The sequence below is a fragment of the Schistocerca cancellata genome, chromosome 2 (genome assembly GCF_023864275.1).
Source record: "Schistocerca cancellata isolate TAMUIC-IGC-003103 chromosome 2, iqSchCanc2.1, whole genome shotgun sequence".
NCBI lineage: Eukaryota > Metazoa > Arthropoda > Insecta > Orthoptera > Acrididae > Schistocerca > Schistocerca cancellata.
The window spans coordinates 400,718,176-400,744,411 of record NC_064627.1 but is presented as its reverse complement, the minus strand read 5'-3'; the positions used below and the strand labels follow the sequence as shown (position 1 = coordinate 400,744,411).

At 42.3% G+C, this 26,236-nt stretch overlaps 1 protein-coding gene across 1 annotated transcript in view; it reads right to left on the bottom strand.

Moving 5' to 3' along the window:
- The window catches only part of LOC126145978 (circadian clock-controlled protein daywake), a 91,809-nt gene that overhangs the window by 22,197 nt on the left and 43,376 nt on the right, over nucleotides 1–26,236 (bottom strand). Inside the window, exons 3-4 of the mRNA XM_049915592.1 lie at nucleotides 19,705–19,797; nucleotides 5,403–5,550 (exon numbers count right to left, since the gene is read on the bottom strand). Of these exons, the coding sequence (XP_049771549.1) occupies nucleotides 5,403–5,550; nucleotides 19,705–19,797 (241 nt within the window). The remainder of the gene's footprint in view (nucleotides 1–5,402; nucleotides 5,551–19,704; nucleotides 19,798–26,236) is intronic.

Genomic DNA, 26,236 nt, shown 5'->3' with positions numbered 1-26,236 from the left:
ATAAGTTAGGAATGAGAGATTCAGAGATATAACGTAAAAATTTAACTAATGATTTTTGTCAGAACGAAAGATTTAAAGACAGATTTCAATTTGGACTCATATAGATGATACATTCTGTTTCTCTGCGATGATGCATTCTGAACGATAGGCTTAACCACGTGAGTCACTGATTAAATACACGAGGAATTTTGTGCATCAGTCTTCATGTTTGTCAGCTGTGAATCTGCCAAACAACATCTGGTGAAATATAGATTAAGATAGTAAATTTTATCACAAAGAAATAACCGTCAGTCACTTTTTTCAAGGTGTAATCAATAACAGAAATATAATCTGAGATATGAATAACACAGTGCTGTGTCGAATTTATTGTTTATTGCCATCGGTATCGGTCCTCGAATATCATCCAGGTAACTCTATCAACGCAAATCAAAGGAAAACACAATGTAGAAACGGCGAATAACATGGTCACATACAATCAACGAATCGTTTTATGTTGCTTGCGAAAGGAAACAATAAAAACTTCACATATCGTACGGAACTCGATAAAAGAGAAACTTCGTGCTTACAAACAAAACAGCCAAAAAGAAAATGCCGTTCCCCGTTCAATGGCAGAGGAATAACTATATGCTAGAATTCTAAAGGCGAACAGAAAAGATGTGCGACACTCATGACTAAAGAAATACAAAATACAAAATTCGAAATAAGTAACATCACATAATAAAACTATTATACTTCAAACAATAGACATAAGCAATGACGTTAATCAAAATAAGGGTAAAATTATGTTAATTTATGTTAGTTTGCCGTTTTGTTGTGGTTGTCGCAACACGTGGAGCTTCTCTGTTGTATTAGGTTATAAATGTTTTATTTTATGACAGGGCCTATATCGATATGTTAACTGCTTCTTTGTGTCTATAATATGTAACTCTTTTGGTCATGTATCTCTCACACTTGATTTGCTCCTGTCCGGCGACTTAGTATCGAGTTATTCCTCTGCAGTGAATTGGTCACGAATTTTCACTTCTGAATACTTTGTTCTTTCCGTTGTACACTATACTGAAAGTCTAACTATACGCAAGAAGTTCCTCTTGTGTGGAATTATGTATGACATGTGGTCTTTATTGTTTTCTTTCGTAAGTAACATGAAATGGTTAGTTGGCTGTATGAAATTTTGTTATTTGGTGTTTCTGAATTCTTTTCTATGCTTTACTTTGAGAGATAAAAACGCTATTCAGTGAGTTAAAGGAAACGAAAATTTAAAAGTTATGGGGGAATGAAATTTGGCAGTAGAAAAAGTAAGACAAAAAAAAAATAATGAATAAATATGGACTGGGGGAAAGAAATGAAAGAGGAAGGCGCCTGGTAGAACTTTACACAGGATATAATTTAATCATCTCTAACACATGGTTTAAGAATATTGAAAGAAGATTGTACACGAGAAAGAAAGCTGGAGACAACGGAGGATTTCAGATTGATTATACAACGGTAGTTCAGAGATTTCAGAACCAGATTTTAAGTCGTAAGACATTTCGAGTGGCAGATGTGGACTGTGAACACAATTTATCGTTTATGAAGTGTAGATTAAAACGGAAGAAATTGCAAAAAGGTGGGATATTAAGGAAATAAGGAGATGGGACTTGGATAAGTTAAAAGAATCAGAGGTTGTTGAGAATTTCAGAGAAAGTATTAGAGAAAGATTGAAGAAGAACAGGGGAAGGAATACAGTAGAAGACGAATGGGTAGCTTTGAGAGATTAATTAGTGAAGACAGCACAGGATCATAAAAGCAAAAAGACAAGACTAACAGAAATTATTGCGTAACAAAAGAGATATTGAATTAAATTGATGAAAGGCGAAAATAAAGAACACAGTAAATAAAGCAGCGGGAAGGAAATACAAACGTCTAAAAAATGAAGTTGACAGGAAGTGCGGAAAGTCTAAGCAGGAATTGCTGGAAGACAAATGTAATGATTTAGAACCATGTATCACTAGGAAAAAGATAGGTAGCAAATAAAGGAATATTAAAGAAGCCTTTAGAGAAAAGAGAAGTGGCTGTATGAATATCAAGAGCGCAGCTGAAAAACCTGTACTAAGGAAAAAGGGAAAGCCGAAAACTGGAAGGAGTATATAGAGAGTCTAAGCAGGAAGGGAGATGAGTTTGAGGGTAGTATTATAGAAATGGAGACGGCCGCTGTGTCCGAGCGGTTCTACGCGCTTCAGTCTCGTCAGTCTCGAACCGCGCTACCACTACGGTCACAGGTTCGAGACCTGCCTCTGGCATAGATGTGTGCGATGTCCTTAGGTTAGTTAGGTTTAAGTAGTTCTACGTTCTAGGGGACTAATGACCTCAGACGTTAATTCCCATGGAGCTCAGTGCCATTTGAACCATTTTTTATAAATGAAAGAGGGGACGTAAATGAAGATGAACGGGGAGATATGATATTGCGAGAAGAATTTGTCAGAATACTGTAAGACATAATCGAAACAAGGCTCCGAGAGTAAATGACAGTCTCAGAACTGCTGACAGACTTGGGAGAAACAGCCACGAAAAAACTCTTCCATACGGTGCGGAAGACGTACGAGACAGGCAAAATACCTCAGACTCCAAGTAGAATATAATAATTATCAATCCGAACAAAGCAAGTGCCGACAGATGTGAATATTATCGAAATATCAGTTTAATAAATCATGGTTGCAAAATGCTAACAGAGATCTCTTACAGAAGAATGGAAAAACTAGGTGAAGCCGACCTCGGCGAAGATCACTTTGGATTACGGAGATATACAGGGTGATTCAAAAAGAATACCACAACTTTAAAAATGTGTATTTAATGAAAGAAACATAATATAACCTTCTGTTATACATCATTACAAAGAGTATTTAAAAAGGTTTTTTTTCACTCAAAAAAAAGTTCAGAGATGTTCAATATGGCCCCCTCCAGACACTCGAGCAATATCAACCCAATACTCCAACTCGTTCCACACTCTCTGTAGCATATCAGGCGTAACAATTTGGATAGCTGCTGTTATTTCTCGTTTCAAATCATCAATGGTGGCTGGGAGAGGTGGCCGAAACACCATATCCTTAACATACCCCCATAAGAAAAAATCGCAGGGGGTAAGATCAGGGCTTCTTGGAGGCCAGTGATGAAGTGCTGTCACGGGCTGCCTGGCGGCCGATCCATCGCCTCGGGTAGTTGACGTTCAGGTAGTTACGGACAGATAAGTGCCAATGTGGTGGCGCTCCATCCTTCTGAAATATGAATTGTTGTGCTTCTTGTTCGAGCTGAGAGAACCGCCAATTCTCTAACATCTCCAGATCACTCGTAACAGATAACATCTCCAGATCACTCGTTCTCGGCCGTCCAGAACTTTTCCCTTTGCACGAACACCCATTCTCTGTAAACTGTTTATACCAACGTTTAATACACCACCTATCAGGAGGTTTAACACCATACTTCGTTCGAAATGCACGCTGAACAACTGTCGTCGATTCACTTCTGCCGTACTCAATAACACAAAAAGCTTTCTGTTGATCGGTCGCCATCTTAGCATCAACTGACGCTGACGCCTAGTCAACAGCGCCTCAAGCGAACAAATGTACAACTAAATGAAACTTTATAGCTCCCTTAATTCACCGACAGATAGTGCTTAGCTCTGCCTTTTGTCGTTGCAGAGTTTTAAATTCCTAAAGTTGTGGTATTCTTTTTGAATCACCTTGTATATAGGAACACGCGAGACAATACTGACCCTACGACTTCTCTTAGAAGATAAAAATTTGAAATTCTGTCAGAGACAGCAAAGGGTTTGGAAGAGTAGTCGAACGGAATGGACAATGTTCTCCTTTCAGGAGGATATCAGATAAATATCAACAAAAGCGTGACAAGGATAATGGAATGTACTAGAATTAAATCAGGTGGTGCTAAGGGAATTACATTAGAAAACAAGACACTAAAGGTAATATATGGGTTTTGTTATTTGGCCTGTAAAATAACTGATGATGACCGAAGTAAAGAGAATATATAATACGTCAAAGATCCGCCTCAGTTGCGAAAAGTTACTGGTCTTTACCCACGTTTCAGCTAGAGTAATCTAGCTTTCTTCAGACGCATAAAATAAACTAATACATGCCAGAATAAGGCACGGTCAAACATAAAAAGCTGAAGTACCGTGATACTATGTCAAACTACGTTATTTTGCTGAGGAATAGCCCTGGCCCCACTTCATGGAAAGCGGTCGGTTAGGCGCGGACGCTGAGTTAACCGTGCCTTATTCTGGCTTGTATTAGTATATTTTATGCTTCTCAAGAAGGCTAGATTACTCTAGCTGAAACCTGGGTAAAGACCAGTAACTTTTCGCAACTGAGGCAGATCTTTGACGTATTAATTTATCACAGCTGCTGACAGGGCTGCAAAACGTTAAAATTCTTAGAATATGTAATGTAGACCGGCAATGGAAAGAAAATCGTTTCTGAATAAAAGAAATTTGTTACGGAACTGAAACATGGACGATACACAGTTTAAACAAGAAGAGAACAGAAACTTTTGAAATGTGGTACAGCAGAATGTTGAAGATTAGGTGGGCAAATCAAGTAACTAACTTGGAGGTACTGAATAGAACTGGGGAGAAAAGAAATTTGTGGCGCAACCTGACTATAAGAAGAGATCGGTTGATAGCATAGATTCTGAGACATCAAGGAAATACCAGTTTAGTACTGGAGGGGAGCGCCGGGGCTAAAAGTCATAGAGTGTCTAATAAATGTATACAATAAGCAGATTCAGAGGAGTGTAAGTTGCAGTAATTATTGGGAGATGAAGAGGCTTGCCTAGGATAGAGCAGCATCAAAAGCAGCATCAGACCGGTCTTCAGATTGACGATCACAACAGCAAAGTTGATAGAGTTAAGTGGATGATGGTCGAGGACCTAAACTGTTAGTAACACATAAGAAATACATTACAGCACAGTGCTATGCATTTCTCAACAGCATAACTCTCAATTTGTTTTTTCACCACAAAAACATCGAATAGACGTAGAAACAGTAATTTCTAAATCCGTCAGCATACCTACCCCGACCGTTTAATACTAATCTCATGGCGGGCTGTCATGTCGTTGAGAAACAGCATCCTCTTGAGAGCTGTACAGTTAATGTCTATAGTAAAGATGTAGGAAATAAGTAAACTCTACAGTCAAGAAAACAAAGTCCAGTTATATGTGTGTAATGAAGATCGTATCTGTCTCACAGGACTGATTAAAATGAAACTTCTTTAAACCAAGATAGAAAGTTTTCAGAGCGAAAACAACATAATTATAATGATCTCCTCTAGGAGGCCGATTGATCAAACCAGACGTCTTTGCCGAGGACCATCTGGTGTTATGCGACGTGCGACGTCTGCTGGCTGCTCACCTGAGCCTGTCGACGGAGAAGTTGCTGGCGCCATAGATGTCGACGTCACGCAGGGTGACGCGGTAACCGTTGGGGCCAGTCGTGAGCGACAGCGACAGCTCGTCCATGCGGAACGGCTCCACGGATGGCATCTCTATCTCCGGGATACCTGGTCACAGGAAAACACAATGGTCACCTGACTAGTAATTAGTCTGCCTAGAGTTGCGCTCTACCAAAACTACGATTCGGTAGTTTGGGTACTCTACATAAATCACGTAGTAAATGGTAGGATTACCAGCAGTATTGGTAGCATTGGTAGGGAAAGAAACGTAAATGGATGTGTGAAACAGGCACTGGGAGCAACGAACTCTTTGTTTTGCTTGTTTGGTTGTTTGTGTAGCACATAATTAGAACCATACATCATTCAGTGTTAGTCCATTGTGTAATTTATATCCTCACAGAATATAAACCTCACCTTATAAGTGTTAAAATTTCGATGATCGTATAACTTCTGTACTTTTATGTAATCAAAGCAATTACTTTTGATGCAATTAGAGTTCAGGCGTTCAAACACTATATATATATAATTAGAGTTTAGACGTTCGAACATATGATTTACTATAACATCCTTTTTTCACGTTACATATAAACAATACCTGACTTAAACAATGTCAGTTTCAAATTTGTTATAAATACTGTTTACTTTTATGTAACAGACAGGAGGATGACTATATAGAACAAGCCCTTTAGATATATATCCTCACTTATTTTTTGGACAGTTCATCGCTTCCGATTTTTATGGGAACCTAGTAAGACACTGATTGCATATGTAAAGAATGCAATCGTTATGAGCTAATGACCGATAGGTATGCAACACTCCTAACACTCCTAAGGTACAGGTAATGCGGGTACAACCTTAACTGGCCAAAGCTACTAGGAAAACTACGTAGTCCACGCTTACTTATGATAGCCTACGGTAGTTTTACGACTCTGTTAGTGCCGAAAAACTGATGACTAGATGGCGTCGCGGTTAACACAGAAAACATGTGCTCTGGGGTTCAAATTGCAGCCTGACCATTCTAATTCAGTTTTTCAGTGCGTCCCCTACATCACCACGTTCCAAAACTTGAGTAGATACACGTCCATTGCCTTTCCTCATCTCTGTCCAACTCAGCTTGTGATCAGCCTCTAATGACCTCTTCGAAGTGAAATCGTAAGTTGTGCAAGGCCTCAAAGCCAACAGCTCCTCAATTACTGAAGATATATCTCATTACAGATTGAATTTATCAATGCTGCACAGTTTACGTATAAATGATCTTCTAGATTAAATGAAGCAAAGGAATTCAATAGTCTGAGAGCCATTCAGGAAAGTAAAACTGAGGTACTGATAGCTTAAGACCTTCGGACGTGCCATACAGTGTGCCTGGAATCACAATCACAATCTTTAAGTGCATTTTCTGAATGGGAAGAGTGCTGTTCGTGATACAGTTCAGTAGACGGGTTTAATCTGCCAAGAAGATCCAAATCTGATGTTACTTTACTCTCTGTTATGTTTTGTGTCACGTAAATTATGGCTGTCTTATCACAGGGATGAATCACACAACTTGGTAATTAAAATTAAAGCAACTTGAGAAGGAGGTCTTACGTAGGGGAGAGTGCTGTACCTGCACCATGGTGTATCTAGAAATACGTGATATTTCGCGGTCGGCAGTCTACTCAGTGACCTAATTTCGACTCACATGAACGAGTGCCCAGTACTAATCTCCATAACCAGTTTCCGGCATTTTCTGCTGTTTTTGTTGTAGTGGTACCTGAGGTTGTGTTTTGTGCACACTTCTAAATATTATTAATTCTACACATTTAATATATCAAAGCTATTTGGAAGGTATTGTTAATTTTTTAGGTATTGAATTTTATAGTGAGCAAAACTGTATGTGGTTCTAAAACTAGTTATATAACGTATGGACTGTTAAGCCATACTTCGTCGGTCTTGTACAATCTCGTACACTGAGAGGGAAGAACGTTTTCTGCCATGGATTATGGGATACAAGCAAATGACCTGAGTTTCTTTAACGTCTTAGAAATTTTTCCTGTCTTGAATATGGAAATTTGTGTTGGTTTCCCATAGGGTCTATTACAAAATTCTGTCAACTTATAATTAGTTTTTTATAACACTTCTACTTAATTTGTTTTCACTTACTGATTAACAGCATGTAGTGCAAAGCAACAGATAAGCTATTACATACAATACAGACAAGATTGTCTAGAATGAAACACTTTCAAATTTCAACAGAATATTTGTACCTAGGTACGTGAATGTATTGTACTTTGGAATATTATTTCATATTTAGAGAGACATTACTTTTGAAGAGAAAGTTTCGTAATATCAGAAAAAGAATGCATACATAAAGTGAAATCTATCATTTAAAAATGAAATGAGAAAACACCCTGACGAAAAAATATCACAGCAGCAAAACATATTTAAGGTAGAATTCTGAAATTTTGTGAATACATTTGTCAGGATAACATTTTAAGTGATTAACATTGTAAGATTACAAGTTAATGTAAGCACTACGTAAACCATTGCAAATGTGAAATGTTGGCACGTTAATAACCGGTGTAACCGGATGCAAATGTGCACGCAGTGTGTTGTACACTTGCCGTATTTCAGTTTGTGGGATGGAGTTCTATGCCTGTTGCACCTGGTCGGTCAATACAAACACGGTCAATGCTGTTTGTGGACGATGCTGGATTTGTCGTCCGATGACGTCCCATATGTTCTCGATTGGAGACAGAGTTGTTGATCGAGCACACCGAGGCAACATGCCGATACTTATACAGGCTGTTGGGCTACAATAGCGGCTTGTGGGCGGACATTATCCAGCTGGAAAACACGTCCTGCAATGCTGTTCGTGAATGGCAGCACAACGAATGGAATAACCAGATTTAGGTACAGATTTGGAATTAGGTTACGTGGGATAGCCGCGAGAGTGCTCCTGCTGTTGTACGAAATCGCCCTCCAGACCATAACTCCAGGCGTAGGGCCAGTGTGCCTAGCACGCAGATAGGTTGGGTGCAGGCCTTTAGCTGGCCTCCTTCTAAGCAACAGACGGTCATCACTGGCACTGAGGCAGAAGTAGCTTTCATGAGAAAACTCAACAGGCGTCCACCCTACCGTCTAATGAGCTCTGGCATGGCACCACTGCAGTCGCAAATGGAGGTGCTTTGGGGTCAGAGTGGAATGCACTTTACACGGCGTCTCACTCCTTAAAGTAAACGATTCGTAACAGTTCGTTGTGTCACTGTGGTGCCAGCTGCTGCTCAAATTGCTCTTGCAGAAGTAGTACCATGCAACAGAGTCATACGCCGAACATGATGGTGTTCTCTCTCTGTAGGGCCACGAGGCCGTCCGAAACCCGGGCTTCATCTGAGCTTACACTCTTGTAGCCACCGCTGGCAGCAATCAGATACGGTGCTACATTCCTGCCAAGGATTTACGCAGTATCGCAGAAGAAACATCTAGCTTTTCGCAACCCTAATACATGATTCATTTCAAACTCAGTGAGGTAATGATAATGGCAGCTTCGTCGCCTTAAAGGCATTATTGACTGACATCAACTCACCACATACTATGTCAAAGTTAACAAACTTTTACGACCGTTATAGAGTGTAAATTAAAGCAAACCTGATTTGTACCGCCATAATGGCGCTATCAGCTCCACTATTATACGACTGGGCCGAAATACGAAAAGTCATCGTCTTTCAGATGTGTAAACATGCCTACCAATTTTTGTTTATATCGACAACTCCTTCTTGGTGTTGTGATGTTTTCCGTATGTGTATATTAAACTTCTGTTACGGAGCTGATTAGGGGGATAGTCTCGAAGTGTTCCAAGGTATAAAATTGTCCCCTACATGTATTCGTCCCATACTCGCACCTTCTAAAGTAAATGACAAGGGCTACAGTAGTCTTCTTACGTACATTTAAAACAAAAATATTACTTAAAATATATCTTACTCTTAACTTGCACACCAGAAGCACCCCACACGTCTCGATACTATCGTTAGAGCAGTAAGTGTTGTGTCGATTGACTATACTCTTTTCGTAGAAATCGGGGTGGCCGAACTGGAACTCGCCCCTCCAAAATGCGAATACAGCGTCTTAACCGCTGCATTATATCGCTCGGTCTAGAACATCAGGGCAGAAGACGCATATCGCAGGAGGAACCGTTCGATCTGCTCTAGCAAGCTCAAGACTGCATCCAAGTCTAAATCAAATACCACAAATTAATTCTGTAAACAGATCTTGAGAACATGCTAAGGTAAAACAAAAGGGTGGTCATGAGAGTCCCTATGCTTAGATACATATCGTCTTTTGAGTTCGGTGCTTATTAAAATATCTAAACTATTCAGTTTGATCTTGGACAGTAAACCATCATTCAGGCTAATTAGATAACTAGATCTCGCCATCAGATAATTTTGTGCTGGCTGTAATTTTCCATTCAGTCCATTTAGCCGCTCCACATACCCCCACAGGGCAATGAAATTTGACCACGTACGCAGCAGAGGCCGCCGGCATCGTTGCCCATGCAGCAAGCGGTGGATTTACAGTGTGGAGAACTCACGCGATTTTTTGGGTTCCAAACCTGAAACGGTACAAATGGAACCTTTACAGGATCACTTCGTTGTCCATCTGTCTGCTTGTCTGTTCCTCTATGTGTCTGTGTGTCTGGCTGTTCCGTTTTCTCAGGAAATATATGTGACATACTAAGGTCTATAGTTCCTTGGCGGTATAAAAATGAGGATCTAAGTCAATGCAATCGAAAGGTATGATCATTTATTTCACATGGTTTGGCACTCGCAAACTCACTCATTAAAACCCACAGAGTACGTCCGGTTTAAGCAGAATTATGAAATTTAGAAACAAGAAAAGTCTCAAAGTAAAAGTAAACGGAAAAATCTGAAAATTGTTAATTTGAAATTATATCAGAAGAAAAAATAGTTCTTTCCTCCTTTGCTATCCAACTTCAGACTTCAAATCATAGTATCTCTCAAAACTCTTGGAATCACTGGGACGGGTACTTGAGAGTATAAATGTTGTTAAAAAGTAAAAATCATCGTGATTCTCGATTTGCCAGGGTGAGTGTACTGTCTGTATACATAATTAAGTTTGTACGGTACCCTCACAGTGTGAGTTATACTAGCACCTGGCCAATTTTCATTTTGAGAAGAGAATAAAAGGAAGATAGGAAACAGTGTCTCTTTACGTGCGAGACGCTACCGCACCGGACACTCGGTGCACCCTCAATAAAAATGTTCAGATGTGTGTGAATTCCTAAGGGACCAAACTGCTTAGGTCACACTACTTTATCTAACTTGTGCTATAAGAACAACATACACACCCATGCCCGTGGGAGGACTCGAACCTCCGGCAGGAGGCGCCCTCCCTCAATAGGTCGTGCTTTACAGGACCCTGTGATTAGATGCTAAAATTATCAACGATTTGGAACGTCGGTGAATCTGCAAGAGCCAAGAACCTCCACGCCTAATGCACCGTGATAGTCTCCTGTAAGACGGAAAATGGCTGTTCGAAATCATGCGCGAGAAAGTGTGCGGCTCGCCGTCGTACTACATGGCATCGGCACCCACTCTCATCCTCTCTTTCTTCATTTTCATCTTTCGACGACCCTATAGAACGATTTTCAGGTCTTATTTATTTATTTTCTAACATTAGTGATGTGCTTTAGCGGAATTTCTTGCTCGCTATTAGAACTGTCTTGCCGCATTGGTCATATTGCTGAACAGCCTTGGCACCCGACAGAAAGAGCTCTGTTTAGAATTTCTAACTCCGTTAATTATTTTATTTTATTCCTTTTGGAACTTTCCTTATTGTTGAGGTTTTGTTTACATCAGATTGCGAGGACCGTTCAATAGGTAATGCAACACATTTTCTTTGTCCGGCAGTTTCGGTTCAAAAAATGCGAAATTTCTTGTAATATGTCGTGGAATATTCCCACTTGAGCAACTGTTGTATCGTGACGTTCTCACAGGCTATGGCGCTGTAAGTAGCATTCAAAATGGCGTCTGTAATCGAAGAGACTTGTAAGCAGAGAGCTGTCATTGAGTTTATTTTGGTGAAAAACAAGAGCATCGCAAATACTCATAGGCGCTTGCAGAATGGAAACATGGCAGTGAACAAAAGCATGAAGAATCGTTGGGCGAGACGCCTCTCATCATCTCAAGATGACAGCTCAAACCTGTCCGATTTCCCGCGTGCCGGCCGGCCGCACACAACTGTGGCTTCTGCAATGTTGGAACGTGAAAACACTCTCATTCGAGGTGATCGACGTATCACAATCAGACACCTCTCTGCCTAACTGTTCGTCTCTCTTGGTAATGCCGACACCCTCATCTAACAGTTGTTGTGCTCTAATTGTGTGTGCCTTCTGGGGCTGCATAAACGAAAACCATAAGGAACAACGAAGGACTATCTGGCGGAACTGCTTGCGCGTTGTGTGTCTCTTTGTGACAATTTTTTGTCGAACATCGTCACATGGATTCATTGCTTCGAACGGGAAACAAAACGGTAGTCCATGGAGCGGCGCCACAAGATCTCTCATTCGAAGAAAAATTTCAAAGCCGCACCCCTAGTTGGTAAAGTTACGACGACCCTCCTCTGGGACTCTGAAGGGATTGTTCTGTTTAATGTCCTCCCTCATGGTCCAACGATCAACTCTGAAGTGTATCGTGCTACCCTCAGGAAACTGAAGAAACAACTTCAGCGTTTTCGTCACCACGAAAATGCAAATGAAATTCTCCTTTCCCATGCCAACGAAGCCCTCACACAAGTCTGTGCCTCCGAGAGGAAATCACAAAACTTTGTCGGCCTCTTCTTCCTCATCCACCCTACCGTCCGGACCTTGCACCTTTCGCCTTCCATCTGTTTGGCCCAATGAAAGATGCACTCTGCGAGAAGCAGTACATGGATGATGAGAAAGTTTGATGCAACAAGCTGCTGCCTCCAACGTCGGGCAGTGGAGGGGTACCATGCGGGTATACAGGTCCTTCCAGTAAGGTGTCGCAGGGACTTCGAATTGGACACAGATTACGTTGAAAAATACGGTTTTGTAGACAGAAGAGTGAGGAATACCATGGTGTGTTACAATCCTGATTAAAACCAACCTGCTTTCAGAAAATTGAGCGCTCCTCGTGTGATGTTTTAAATAATTAAATAAAAATCTGAAAATGATTTGTGGAGTAGTCTTTGAGGTGAATTTAAATTTATGAAACTGTGGTGTAGAAGAATCAAATGATATACTGATTAAAAGAACAAGAGAAACATGCATATTGTCTAGATGAGCTACCGGATCAGACCTTTTTATGGAATTGTCGAAATATTTCTACATTTGCGCTTCGAGTAAAAAACTGAAATCAATCACTCTATCGCTAATGGGTTTTATCAATAACTGACATTAATGAATAGCCTTTCAAACAGTTTAGTGTATGTAGTGAACTTTATTTATATAACACGAATTTTGAAGTACTCATAAAACATTCTTAGCCATAGCCCTTCAGTGTCCGCATTTGCACTTCTTACGACCTTTTGTTAGTGACTCGAGGAAGTAACGATTACATCAGAGTCGAAAGTGAAAGCGGAAGTGCTCTCTTAGATGGCAAAGATCAACAAGAGCAGGAAGTGGAAGCGGCGGGAACTTGATCTCTCCGCGCGGTTCTAATGGTGAACTTCCTGCCTCTACAGGTATTTAAAAAGTACAGGTCGTACCCGTTCTCAGAGGAAAGCCAAATACGGATACATACACCCGTGTTCAGTGCGGTAAGTATGCTGCGCTGTAAAAGGTCAGCATTTCGTGTTGCAGTAGTCTGCAAAACAGCTAAGACGTGCTTTCACTGTGCCGCTGAGCTGAAGCGTTTTTATATGCTTGCAAGCCGCGGTGGTCAGCAGTTACATAAAACGGCGTTGCGTAAGGTAAGAGCAGTGCGCTGCTGCAGGGGGAGTCGTTGCCCCCTGCGCGCCTGCATCTGCGAGTGACGTGTCGACATCTCGCATGAGGAGACCCTGCACCAAGCTCACTCACGTAACGAAGACCGCGAGTAATGCCGGTATCACTTGGCCTTTCACAGTAGGATTAGAAGACAGATGGCCTGGAGTCTGACTTTCGATGGCCGTGCGGTTCTAGGCGCTGCAGTCTGGAACCGCGAGACCGCTACGGTCGCAGGTTCGAATCCTGCCTCGGGCATGGATGTGTGTGATGTCCTTAGGTTAGTTAGGTTTAAGTAGTTCTAAGTCCTAGGGGACTGATGACCTCAGAAGTTGAGTCCCATAGTGCTCAGAGACATTTTAACGAACCATCTGACTTTCGACATTCGTGCGCAATGAAAACGTCCTAGACGTTCTGTGAATTGCGTTCGTATGTCAAGACAAATGTCAGGTAAGGAAATAGAATGAATTTATACATATAAGATTGGCATAATGCAACACATTTTTGTAAAGAAGGCTGGGTTTATTCAGGATTACAATACACCATATTATTCCCCACCCTTTTGGCTACAAAAACCTATCTTTCAACATAGCCTCCATTCAATGTGACGGCCCTACGCAAGCTTAGTGGGAGGTCTTGTTCACACACACGGTACCACTCTAATGACAGACGTCGGAGCCAACGCCATGTTGCATCAATATCCTCTCCCTCATCCAGGCACTGCTTCCCGCGGAGTGAATCCTTCATTGGGCCAGACAGACGGAATCGGAAGACCATACACACACCTTTGAGTAGTCCAATTGGATGACGAGTGTATCAGCATGAACAACAGACGTCCAGTCGTGCAGCAGAGGTGTTTGATTGTGATACACCGATCGCCTCGAATGAGAGTGTCCGCACGTTCCAGCGTTGCAGAAGTCACAGCTGTGTGCGACCGGCCGGCACGTAGGAGGTCGGACAGCTCTTCTTGAGCTGATGAGAGATGCATCACCCGACGACTCATCGTGCTTTTGCTACTTCCATGTCTACGTTTACAATGTGCTAGCATCTATGAATATCTGCGATGCTCTTGTTTTCCGCCAATATAATAGCTCTCTGCTTGGTTCAAATGGCTCTGAGCACTATGGGACTTAACATCTATGGTCATCAGTCCCCTAGAACTTAGAACTACTTAAACATAACTAACCTAAGGACATCACACAACACCCAGTCTTCACGAGGCAGAGAAAATCACTGACCCCGCCGGGAATCGAACCCGGGATATCTGCTTGGAAGGCACCTTGTCGCAGACGTCATTTTGTAGGCTGTATGATACTACAGTTGCTGAAGCGGGAATATTTCACGATATCTCACAACAAATTCCGTGTTTTTTTAGCCGTAACTAGCCGAGGAAGGAAATGTATTGAACTGCTTATTAAAACCCTCTCGTATTTACTAACAAACCTGAAATCAATATTTTCCCAGAAATGAGCAACTGCTGCAGCATTTTCTTGTGCCTTGAACAACTCCTCTTTGCTGCAAGACCCAGGAAAACGTGAATACTGACACAAATGTTTCGTTTTCTGTATTTCTCCATAATAACAAAGCACTGGTCCTTTTTTTAAAATCGCCTATTTCATTACACTGTCCTTAGATTTCCCAACACCCATTCGAAATTTGTTCTCTAATCTCCATTCCAGTCCAAGTTGTATCTGACTGATATGCATTCTGATGGCTTTACCTCTGCTTGGAGATGACGTCCCACAATTTTTCGTTGGCTTTCTTGACTCAATATTTGGTTCAGATGTTGACTGTGAAATGGTCTTCCTACATTTCAACATGGATCATGGAGGACCATGTCCATGCACTAAGTGTAACTCATTTTCTTCGACTTTCTTCTTTTGGCATTGTGCCTACTTTGCAACGTATCACAGGGGAGGCAGTGTCTGCCATGCAGTACCATTTATCAAAACAGGAGTTGGTTCTAGACACCCATCAATTACCGTTGCAGTTTCATTAAGATCTGCATCTACTTCATTCGTATGGGTGGATTTTTCCGTAATTCGATTTAGTGCCTCCTCATTAATTATTCGATGTACCCATTTAAGTTTCAGTATTCTTTTGTAGTTCCACATTTCAAAACTTTTTATTCTCTTCTTGAATGAACTAATTATCGCCCGTGTTTCACCTCTGTGCGAGACTGTACTCCAGGCAGTTACCACCAAAAAAGACTTAAATTTATATTAGGTTTAAATTTACATTTGGTCTTAACAAATTTCTCGTCTTCAGTAATTATTTTCGCACTATTGTCGGTTTGCGTTTTTATATATTGTTAATTTCGGCCATCATCAGATATTTGACTACCAAAATATCTTCTATTTTTAGTATCTTATTTGCTAACCTAATTCTGTCACCATCACCTGATTTAATTCGTCTACATTGCAATACCCTTGTTTTACTTGATGTTCATCTCATAAACTCTTATCACGACACTGTTGATTATGTTCAACTGCTCTTCCTAGTCCTTCGTCATCTGCGACAATTACAATGTTATCGGCAAACGGCAAAGATTTAATTTCATCTCTCTTATCTTTCTCGTCCGAAGTTTCTCCTTACTTTTCCTTACTGCTTGCTGAATGTACACACAGAATAACATCGAGGGGCGCTGCAACCCCGTCTCACTCTCTTCTCAACTACTGATTTCCTTTCATGCCCTTCGAATCTTGCAAGTGCAGTTTGAATTCTGTACAACTTCTAACAATTTTATCCATGCTACCTTCCTAATTTCAAAGATTTAACTCTGCACAACATTGTCAAAAACTACTTCTAAATCTCAAAAATGTTGTAAGCATAAGTTTGCCTTTCTTCGGCCGGTGTTCTAAGGTACGTCTTAAGATCAGTATGGCCTCACGCGTTTCTACATTTCCCCGTAACACAAACTGATCTTCCGAGAGGTCAGTTTCTATTAGTTTCTGTAAATAATCCTTACCGGTATTTTGCAAACATTATTTATAACACTGATTGTTCGTTATGTTCCACTAATGGCACATTATCCTTTTATCAGCCTTTGTAGAACCAGGAGCAGAGGCCTTTTTCTCCAATGCATTGAAGCACTGGTGCCACACGTCATTAGACGTTTGTCCAAATCAAATGTGATTAAGTTATGCACTGTGTCAGTTTTGCTACCTGCCTTTCTCGCAATGGAAGTGTCATCCCTTGAGATAACGTTCTGTAGGAACATGTCGGTCAGCGGTAGAACTGAAATGTCTACATCTATATCTACATACACTCCTGGAAATTGAAATAAGAACACCGTGAATTCATTGTCCCAGGAAGGGGAAACTTTATTGACACATTCCTGGGGTCAGATACATCACATGATCACACTGACAGAACCACAGGCACATAGACATAGGCAACAGAGCATGCACAATGTCGGCAGTAGTACAGTGTATATCCACCTTTCGCAGCAATGCAGGCTGCTATTCTCCCATGGAGACGATCGTAGAGATGCTGGATGTAGTCCTGTGGAACGGCTTGCCATGCCATTTCCACCTGGCGCCTCAGTTGGACCAGCGTTCGTGCTGGACGTGCAGACCGCGTGAGACGACGCTTCATCCAGTCCCAAACATGCTCAATGGGGGACACATCCGGAGATCTTGCTGGCCAGGGTAGTTGACTTACACCTTCTAGAGCACGTTGGGTGGCACGGGATACATGCGGACGTGCATTGTCCTGTTGGAACAGCAAGTTCCCTTGCCGGTCTAGGAATGGTAGAACGATGGGTTCGATGACGGTTTGGATGTACCGTGCACTATTCAGTGTCCCCTCGACGATCACCAGTGGTGTACGGCCAGTGTAGGAGATCGCTCCCCACACCATGATGCCGGGTGTTGGCCCTGTGTGCCTCGGTCGTATGCAGTCCTGATTGTGGCGCTCACCTGCACGGCGCCAAACACGCATACGACCATCATTGGCACCAAGGCAGAAGCGACTCTCATCGCTGAAGACGACACGTCTCCATTCGTCCCTCCATTCACGCCTGTCGCGACACCACTGGAGGCGGGCTGCACGATGTTGGGGCGTGATCGGAAGACGGCCTAACGGTGTGCGGGACCGTAGCCCAGCTTCATGGATACAGTTGCGAATGGTCCTCGCCGATACCCCAGGAGCAACAGTGTCCCTAATTTGCTGGGAAGTGGCGGTGCGGTCCCCTACGGCACTGCGTAGGATCCTACGGTCTTGGCGTGCATCCGTGCGTCGCTGCGGTCCGGTCCCAGGTCGACGGGCACGTGCACCTTCCGCCGACAACTGGCGACAACATCGATGTACTGTGGAGACCTCACGCCCCACGTGTTGAGCAATTCGGCGGTACGTCCACCCGGCCTCCCGCATGCCCACTATACGCCCTCGCTCAAAGTCCGTCAACTGCACATACGGTTCACGTCCACGCTGTCGCGGCATGCTACCAGTGTTAAATACTGCGATGGAGCTCCGTATGCCGCGGCAAATTGGCTGACACTGACGGCGGCGGTGCACGAATGCTGCGCAGCTAGCGCCATTCGACCGCCAACACCGCGGTTCCTGGTGTGTCCGCTGTGCCGTGCGTGTGATCATTGCTTGTACAGCCCTCTCGCAGTGTCCGGAGCAAGTATGGTGGGTCTGATACACCGGTGTCAATGTGTTCTTTTTTCCATTTCCAGGAGTGTAGATACTCTGCAAGCCACCGTACGGTGCGTGACTTTGTACCACTACTAATCATTTCCTTTCCTGTTCCACTCGCAAATAGACAGAGGGAAAAACGACTGTCTATATGCCTCCGTATGAGCCCTACTTTCTTGTATCTTATCGTCGTGGTCCTTACGCGCAATGTATGTTGGCGGCAGTACAATGGTTCGGCAGTCTGCTTCAAATGCCGGTTCTCTAAAGTTTCTCAACAGTGTTTCTCACAAAGAACGTCGCCTTCCCATTTCATTTCCCGAAGCATCTCCGTTACACTTATGCGTTGTTCAAACGTACCGGTAACAAATACAGCAGCCCGCCTCTGAACTGCTTCGATGTATTCCTTCAATCCGACGTGGTACGGATCCCAAGCAATCGAGCAGTACCCAACAATAGGTCACACCGGCAGGACACTACTAATACTGTGTCCAAATATTACACATTTGTTCTTCCTATTCATTCGCATCAACTTACATTTTTTCCACATTTAGGCCCAGCTGCCATTCATAAGACCAACTGGAAATTTTGTTGAGTCGTCTTGTATCTTCTTACAGTTACTCAACTTCGATACCCTATCGTACACTACGGCATCATCAACAAACAGCCGCAGATTTCTGCCCACCGTCCGCCAAATCATTTATGTATGCACAGAACAAAAGCGGTCCTATCACACTTCCCTGGCGCACTTCTGACGATATCCTTGTCTCCAATGAACACTCGCCGCCGAGGACAACAAACTTGAGAAGCCTTCGAGGTACTCACATATGTGTGAACTTATTCTATATACCTTCGTTAATAGCCTGCAATGGGGTACCATGTCAAATGCTTTTAGGAAGTCTAGAAATACGGAATCTGCCCGTTGCCCTTCATCGATAGTTCGCAGTATATCATGTGAGAAAAGGGCAAGCTGAGTTTCGCACGGACGATGCCTTCTAAAACCATTCTTATTCCTGGACTTAAGCTTCTCAGTCTCAAGAAAGTTTATTGTAAGTCCTACCAATTCCACACATGTAGCCTTCTGCGCGTCAGTCAGAAAGAATGTTAAAATTGTCCTTGATACACCCCTATTCCTCCGATTTCAAATTCAGAGATCTGTTGACTGCAAATATCTGTCACTTAGAGCGTAATGCAACATCAACAGTTTCATTTACACCTGGAAACTCTGAACCAGTTTCTACAAATTTTCTGTTTATCAGTTTCTGATTGGCACACTTACACAACTATATCGAATGAAACTGTTCAGCGTAATGTGTTGGAAGCCACATGCAACTTCCAGACGCATTCCTCCATGCGCTGTCTGGTTTATACTACCAAAAGACATAATTCGATTAGAAAGTTACAGATTACAAGTCGATCCCTTTCTGACAAAAGATCTGCGACATTTATTTTTAACTCTTACTTAATTACTTAGGTAATAGTAGAAACTGGACGTGTACTAGTCTCACCCGGCACCAAAGGAAGTTAGATATTTTAGTGTCTAAAGAGGCATAAATTGGGTGTTTACATTCCACGTTTGGAGAAGGGGTTGCCTTATTATGTTTGTTTTAGATTCGTATGTAAAATTTGATCTCACTGCGGCTCCTGACGGCGTTTATTTGAAACGTATGATGCTCTCCATTTACCTTTTGCCAGATATGGCCTCGTGTGGTGCAAGGCCTCGATGAAGCAGTCTACGATCTTCGGGTCACCCATCCGGCATTGTTTGACGTATGGAGCTGAAACAAAAAAAATCAATTAGTATTGTGCTGTATAAGCCTTTCTTTACCGTAAGAAAGTGTCCCATACGTAAGTACCGCGATTATAGGAACTTCACTATCAGAAATATTAGTGTTGTTTTGTACCAGTCCCCAAGGAAAATTGCTAGAAGTAATACGTTATGATCTGACTTGATACATCAGAGTGTATGTACCATAGAAACAACAACTAAAAAACTTCTAGTTATTTTTTTTTCTAGCTTCCAGCGAATTCTCTCGCACAGCAGACCGTTAGGCGCTATAAAAGCTGTTTGCAAATAGTGCTTTTTAAAACACAGAAAAGATTTAATTTTAGAACAAGTGTAGCGTGCATATGAAAGTATTGGTCATTTTGCAATCATTATTATTATTATTGTTATTATTATTTCACAACGTCGACTTTTAACGCTTATTCCGGGAGAATAGGTCATGTGTCTTCATACTTACGTTGAACTCAGGGGTCACTTGAGGAACACCTAGAGGTTGTGGAATTTTTTTTTTTCGAGTAAAGCATTGTGAGTTCATTCCCGTTTAGATGGGAAATAGCAAGTACGAAGGAATTTAATGTTACTCATTGATATATAAGCTTTTCCACCGTTAAAATTTTGTTACAGAAAGGCAGCCATCATTTCAAATTTATTATTGTTATTATTATTTCACAACGTCGACTTTTAACGCTTATTCCGGGAGAATAGGTCATGTGTCTTCATACTTACATTGAACTCAGGGGTCACTTGAGGAACACCTAGAGGTTGTGGAAATTTTTTTTTTTTTTCAAGTAAAGCATTGTGAGTTCATTCCTGTTTAGATGGGAAATAGCAAGTACGACTGAATTTAATGTTACTCATTGATATATAAGCTTTTCCACCGTTAAAATGTTGTTACAGAAAGGCAGCCATCCATTTCAATCGGGATAGTTTTTGTAACTACTCGAAATACCTGGATTGCTCCCCTCGCAGGTGCGTACGCTTGCGTATATCTTATGTCAAACTCTAGCGATCACTGAACGTGTTTCTCACTCTGATGTCCATATCAAATAAACTAATGCACTTGAACCATGACCTTCCACAAAGTACTTAGCAACTACTGTAATATGGTGTGAAGGAAATTGTTGGTACCATTAGGAAGCAGCAGTGGATGTTACCGTAGGGACTCATATTTACGGTGTGCTCAGGAATCTCATTTCACTGGGTACATAAAATATTAACTACGTAGTATCCGTAGATACTGACACAGGAAAATAAAATCTAAATTGAACCTAACTGGAGACACACGTTTTTTCACTTGCCAGAGACTACAGGCGAATATTAGGTTTCTCCCATCACTGTGGTATTCTCGTGTAGGGAAATTATGACCCCTGCTACTTTGTGCAAGGTGCTTCAGTGTTGCAGGTTTCACCGAAGCTTATCCTCCCCACAATCACCCACACTTTGATGATGAGCATTTGTCCTCTGAACGTTGAGAAAGAAGTGAAGATGAAAGCCTGTAAGGTGAGGAAAGTTAATGAATGCTTGGTTTCATTCGTTTTGATTGAGCAATAAGGTGGAAAACTTTCTAAACTGGTTCAGAGCCGCTGCTTACGTGCCAGCATTTCACAGTTGTCCACACCGATACCTGGCGGTGTAAAATGTTTTTTGGGCGTGAACCGAACGGCTGCAATAATTTTCGCCATTATCGAGATCCACGTTTGCTCCGCAAGGCACAGGAATTTTCGTGGAAACGAAGATCGTTAATCATCTATTAATCAGAGTGGTTTTCATGAAATCAACATCACGACGGTAATCCCAATGTGTTCAGTGCAATAGGGTGCAGAAACGTAGAGCACTGGGGCATCATTCTGAAGACAACGAAAGAATTATTATACATTTCGGGCTGGTGCACTGCATTGCAAAAATTTCGCGTATTTATGGGAGTGTTCTAGGCGAAGAGAGCCCACGGCTCGAGAGAGTGATCCCATAATATGCTCTTATTTCATGAAAACCTTGTCTACTTGAGTGATTATCCCAAACGTGTGTGTAAGTTGTGAGCGTTACGTAAGATATTCTGGAACGGATTATTGGGAATGTTTTAGTAATAGTTAATGTATCGTACTGCAGTGCGCACTTTCGAAGTAACATTGGTTTATGCGCACACCAGTTCCTCCAGTGGCTTAGCAGCAAATCAGTGTGCTCACCATCACGACCATCTGACCATCAGTGCTCTCTGCTAGCCTTTGCTCTGGGTACTTGAGACACAGTCAGTCTGTAATAGCTTGAACGTAGCCTCTTAGATGAGTTTGGCTCTTTTGTACATATTGTGGAAAACGATATGAAAAGTGGTGCAGGTAATGGTTCATTCTTCAGAAGCATATTCTTTCGAAGACGTCACCGAAAGCAACTGGAGTAGGTGATTTCCAACAGTAGCTTGCCATCGGCGCGTAGAGACCCAAATCCCAACTTGTTATCCGAGCAGACCTTTGATTTCACGAATTCCGGCACACTTTAACGGTATTTCGAATGGGGCGTATCTACAGAAACCCTATCCCACGTGGCAGCAGATAAACAAATACCAGTTCGCTAGCTGCTCGGTTGCAAAGTATCGATACAAACGTTATACTAAATTATTGTATAGTGCTCTACTGGAGCTGAATAGGTCACTCAAAAAGGTCATACACGCACTGAAAAGTGACTTTATTACTCAAATAGCTCACTCGAGGGGTTTTGGATTTATTTCCATCATCATATATCCAACTGCGCAAAAGGTTACAGGATATAAGCCTTATTAGAGGCACATGTAACATAGGCTGGCAGACAGCTAAAGCTGCTTCTTAGTCAGTTATGTGACATGCACGTTTAATAACGCTCGTATCCTGTGACTTTCTGTGATCTTGGATATCTCATGATTAAAATAAATCGCGTAAAATGAGCTTTTTGAGTAAGTGGTTTGTCATCTGCCGTATGACTTTTCTGAAGCAACCTATTCAGCTCCACTACAGTACTATATTATAATATAACGGTGGTCGGTCGTCTCTTACAAGATTCCGTGTCCCAACTTTATCGTTCTGTTAAATGAATGTGTTCCTGTTCAGATTTCTAAGACTACGTATCGTGAACCAGTTTTCCACAATCTTCACTCGGATGACCAAAAGTCTGCCATCATCATGGATATTTGCCAGTTCAAACTATTCCAATTGCAAGAGTATTTTAAGGCAGTCTTTCCATTGTGAGATTTACCTTTACTTCACTGGCATACTATCATAGAATTAAGTATAAACATGCAAAACATTTGGTGATATAATGCAATTAATCAGTCGACAAAAGCAACATTATTGATTGGCGACTCCATGTTGTCTTGTGCACTACGACCATGTAACAGGTATACTTGAAAAAAGAGACAGCATTGGTCGTATATTTTTCTATTGCAAAATCGATTTTCTGTCACTGAGAGACCATCTTCAGTGCTATATTGTATAACAAATTGGGATGCACTGTTGTTACTAAGCTTACGGCAATCACATAGTCTATGTGATCGCCGTAAGCTTAGTAACAACAGTGCATCCCAATTTGTTATACAATATAGCACTGAAGATGGTCACTCAGTCTATGTGATTGCCGTAAGCTTAGTAACAACAGTGCATCCCAATTTGTTATACAATATAGCACTGAAGATGGTCACTCAGTGACAGAAAATCGATTTTGCAATAGAAAAATATACGACCAATGCTGTCTCTTTTTTCAAGTATAAAAGCAACATTGCTTCACGTTGGCCTCCATGTTGAATGCAGTGATGTCCTGTTGTGGGCGCAACAATAACTGAAGTGGCTGAAGCCCACTTTAGAAATCTGCAACAGAGTTTCACAGGAGAGTAAAAAACAGACAGCCACTTTTTTTAATACTTTGTCGGGGTTCACAACCGTAATACACCCAGAACTATTTTTGCATCGTTCCCACCAATGTCCTGGAAACCTCTCCCTGAGGTAACTTTTATTTTAACTGGCGACAGCCTTTACATCCTCCAATCCAAAAATTACCGACATAACGTCGTCGCGACTTCAATTAGCAACTTTCCGCTGTAATATTTTCATAGATACACACTGACGGAAAAAATAGCAACATAAAAGAAAGTTGGTAGGCGTGTTTCTACATATGAAATATGATGTCTATTCAAATTCCTCGCCACTCGCATAACAATGGTGCTAGTAACGCCACTATGAGGATGCAAAGCAGGTTTGTTTCAAATACACGCTGTAACGGTCGTGAGCGTTAGTCCTGTTTTTGATCATGGTGATTTGATGTTAGTCAAAAATGCCTTTGTGACGACAAGGACGCCATTTTCAACATCTCACTGAGTTTGAAAGAGATCATGTAATAGGGACACGAAAAGCTGGATGTTCCTCCTGCGATACTGCAGAAAGACTTGGCTGGAATGTAGCCACTGTACATGATTGCTAGCAGCGGTTGTCACGAGAATGTATGACCGTATGAAGACCAGGCTCCGCCCGACCATGTGACACTACCGAGAGGGAACACGATCGTATTTGACATGTGGCTCTGGCACATCGTACTGCATGCGCAACAGCAATTTGAGCAGCAGTTGGCACCACAGTGACACAACGAACTGTTAGAAATCGGTTAGTTCAAGGAAAGCTCCGAGCACTGCGTTTCACTGATCTCGTTCGCGACTTCGGTGGTGTCATCAAGCGAGAGTCATTGGATGGCAGAGTGGAGGTCTGTTGCGTTTTATATGACACCAGGAGCACTCTGGTGGTTATCCCACGCACCCTGACTGCCAATTTGTACGTCAGTCTGGTGATGCGACCTGCTGTGCTCCCATTCATGAAGAGCAGGGATGTTTTCCAATAGGATAACGCTAGCCCGATTACCGCTGTTGTAACCCAAAATGCTCTACAGGGTGTCGACATGTTGTCTTGGCCTACTCGATGACGAGATCTGTTTCCAGTAGGGCACATATGGGACATAATCGGACGACAATTCCAGCGTCATCCAGAAACAGCATTAACAGCTCGTGTATTGACCGGCCAAGTACAACAGACATGCAACTTCACCCAACAAACTGACATCCGGCACATGTACAACTCACAGCGTGCACTTCATACTTGTATTCAACATTCTGGCGGTTACGCCGGTTATTAACGTGCCAACATTCCACATTTGCAGTAGTTTACCTAGCACTTACATTAACATGTGATCTTGCATGGTTAATCACTTGAATATGTTACCTTGACAAAAGTATTGACGAAATTTCAGTACTCTACATTAATTATTTATTGGTGTTGCGATTTTTTTCCGTCAGTGTATATACTGATGGGCCCAAACATTACGACCACCTGCTTAATATCATTTTGATATAACACTGGAACGCAAAACAGCAGCGATTCTAGGCGACATATATTGGACAGGTCCTCGATAGGTTTCTGGAGGTATGTGGGACTGGATATCTCCGCACAGATCACACAATTACGAGGTGGTGGTTTGTCGTCGTGGAGCTACCACCAGATAGTGTCCAAGACGTGTTCCATCGGCTTCAGATTAGACACTTTAGGTGGCTAACATAAACGTGATATCACTATAAAGCTCCTCAAACCACCGTAGTACGACTCTAGCCTTGTGACACGGACAGTTATACACTGGAACTTGCCATCACCGTCGGGAAAGACGTGTACCATGAACAGATGCAGGTGGTCTGCAACAGTATTCACGTAGTCCACAGCTGTCATGTCGGTTTCAGTTGCTATTGTCATGTAAGCCCAGTTGAATTCCCACCGTACCATAATAGTGCTCTCAAAGGCCTGTGTCCGATGCGCGGTGCATGTTTCGAGCAGCGGTTCGCCTAGATGTCAGCGTATCCAGGCAGGACCATTGACCTGGGATATTAAGAAACTCAATCCCATTTATTGATTCACAATCCACTCTCTTTTTTTCCGTGCCCATTACACGAACTCTTTGGGTCCACATTAAAACAGGGGCCACCTGCTGCCAAGCCCCATCTTTAAGAACGTATGCTGAACGTTGTGTTTCGAAACGCTTGTGTTTGCGCTGGCATTGTACCTTGTCGTCAGGTCTGCCACAGATTTGCGCCTATACCACATTACAGACTGACAACCGCCGGAACTCCACGTTCTGTGATGAGGTGCAGACGTCCAACATCTTGTGGATTTCAGTGTCCTTCAACCATTTTCTATAGGCTTTCGCGACAGCAGCACGTGAACAGCCCACCAACTTCATCATTTCCAAAATATCGTCGCCGGACGCCCGGCCCTAACGCCCTACCTTTTGCTAAAGTCAGTGGATTTCCCCATCTATGGTCCATATCGTCGCTAGAATGATACGCCATTCATCTCTGCTGTGCTCATATACCTGTACGTTCCTTACCGCGGCACACTTCAGCAACGCCACCGAGCTGCATTCAGTCTCGCTGTGGG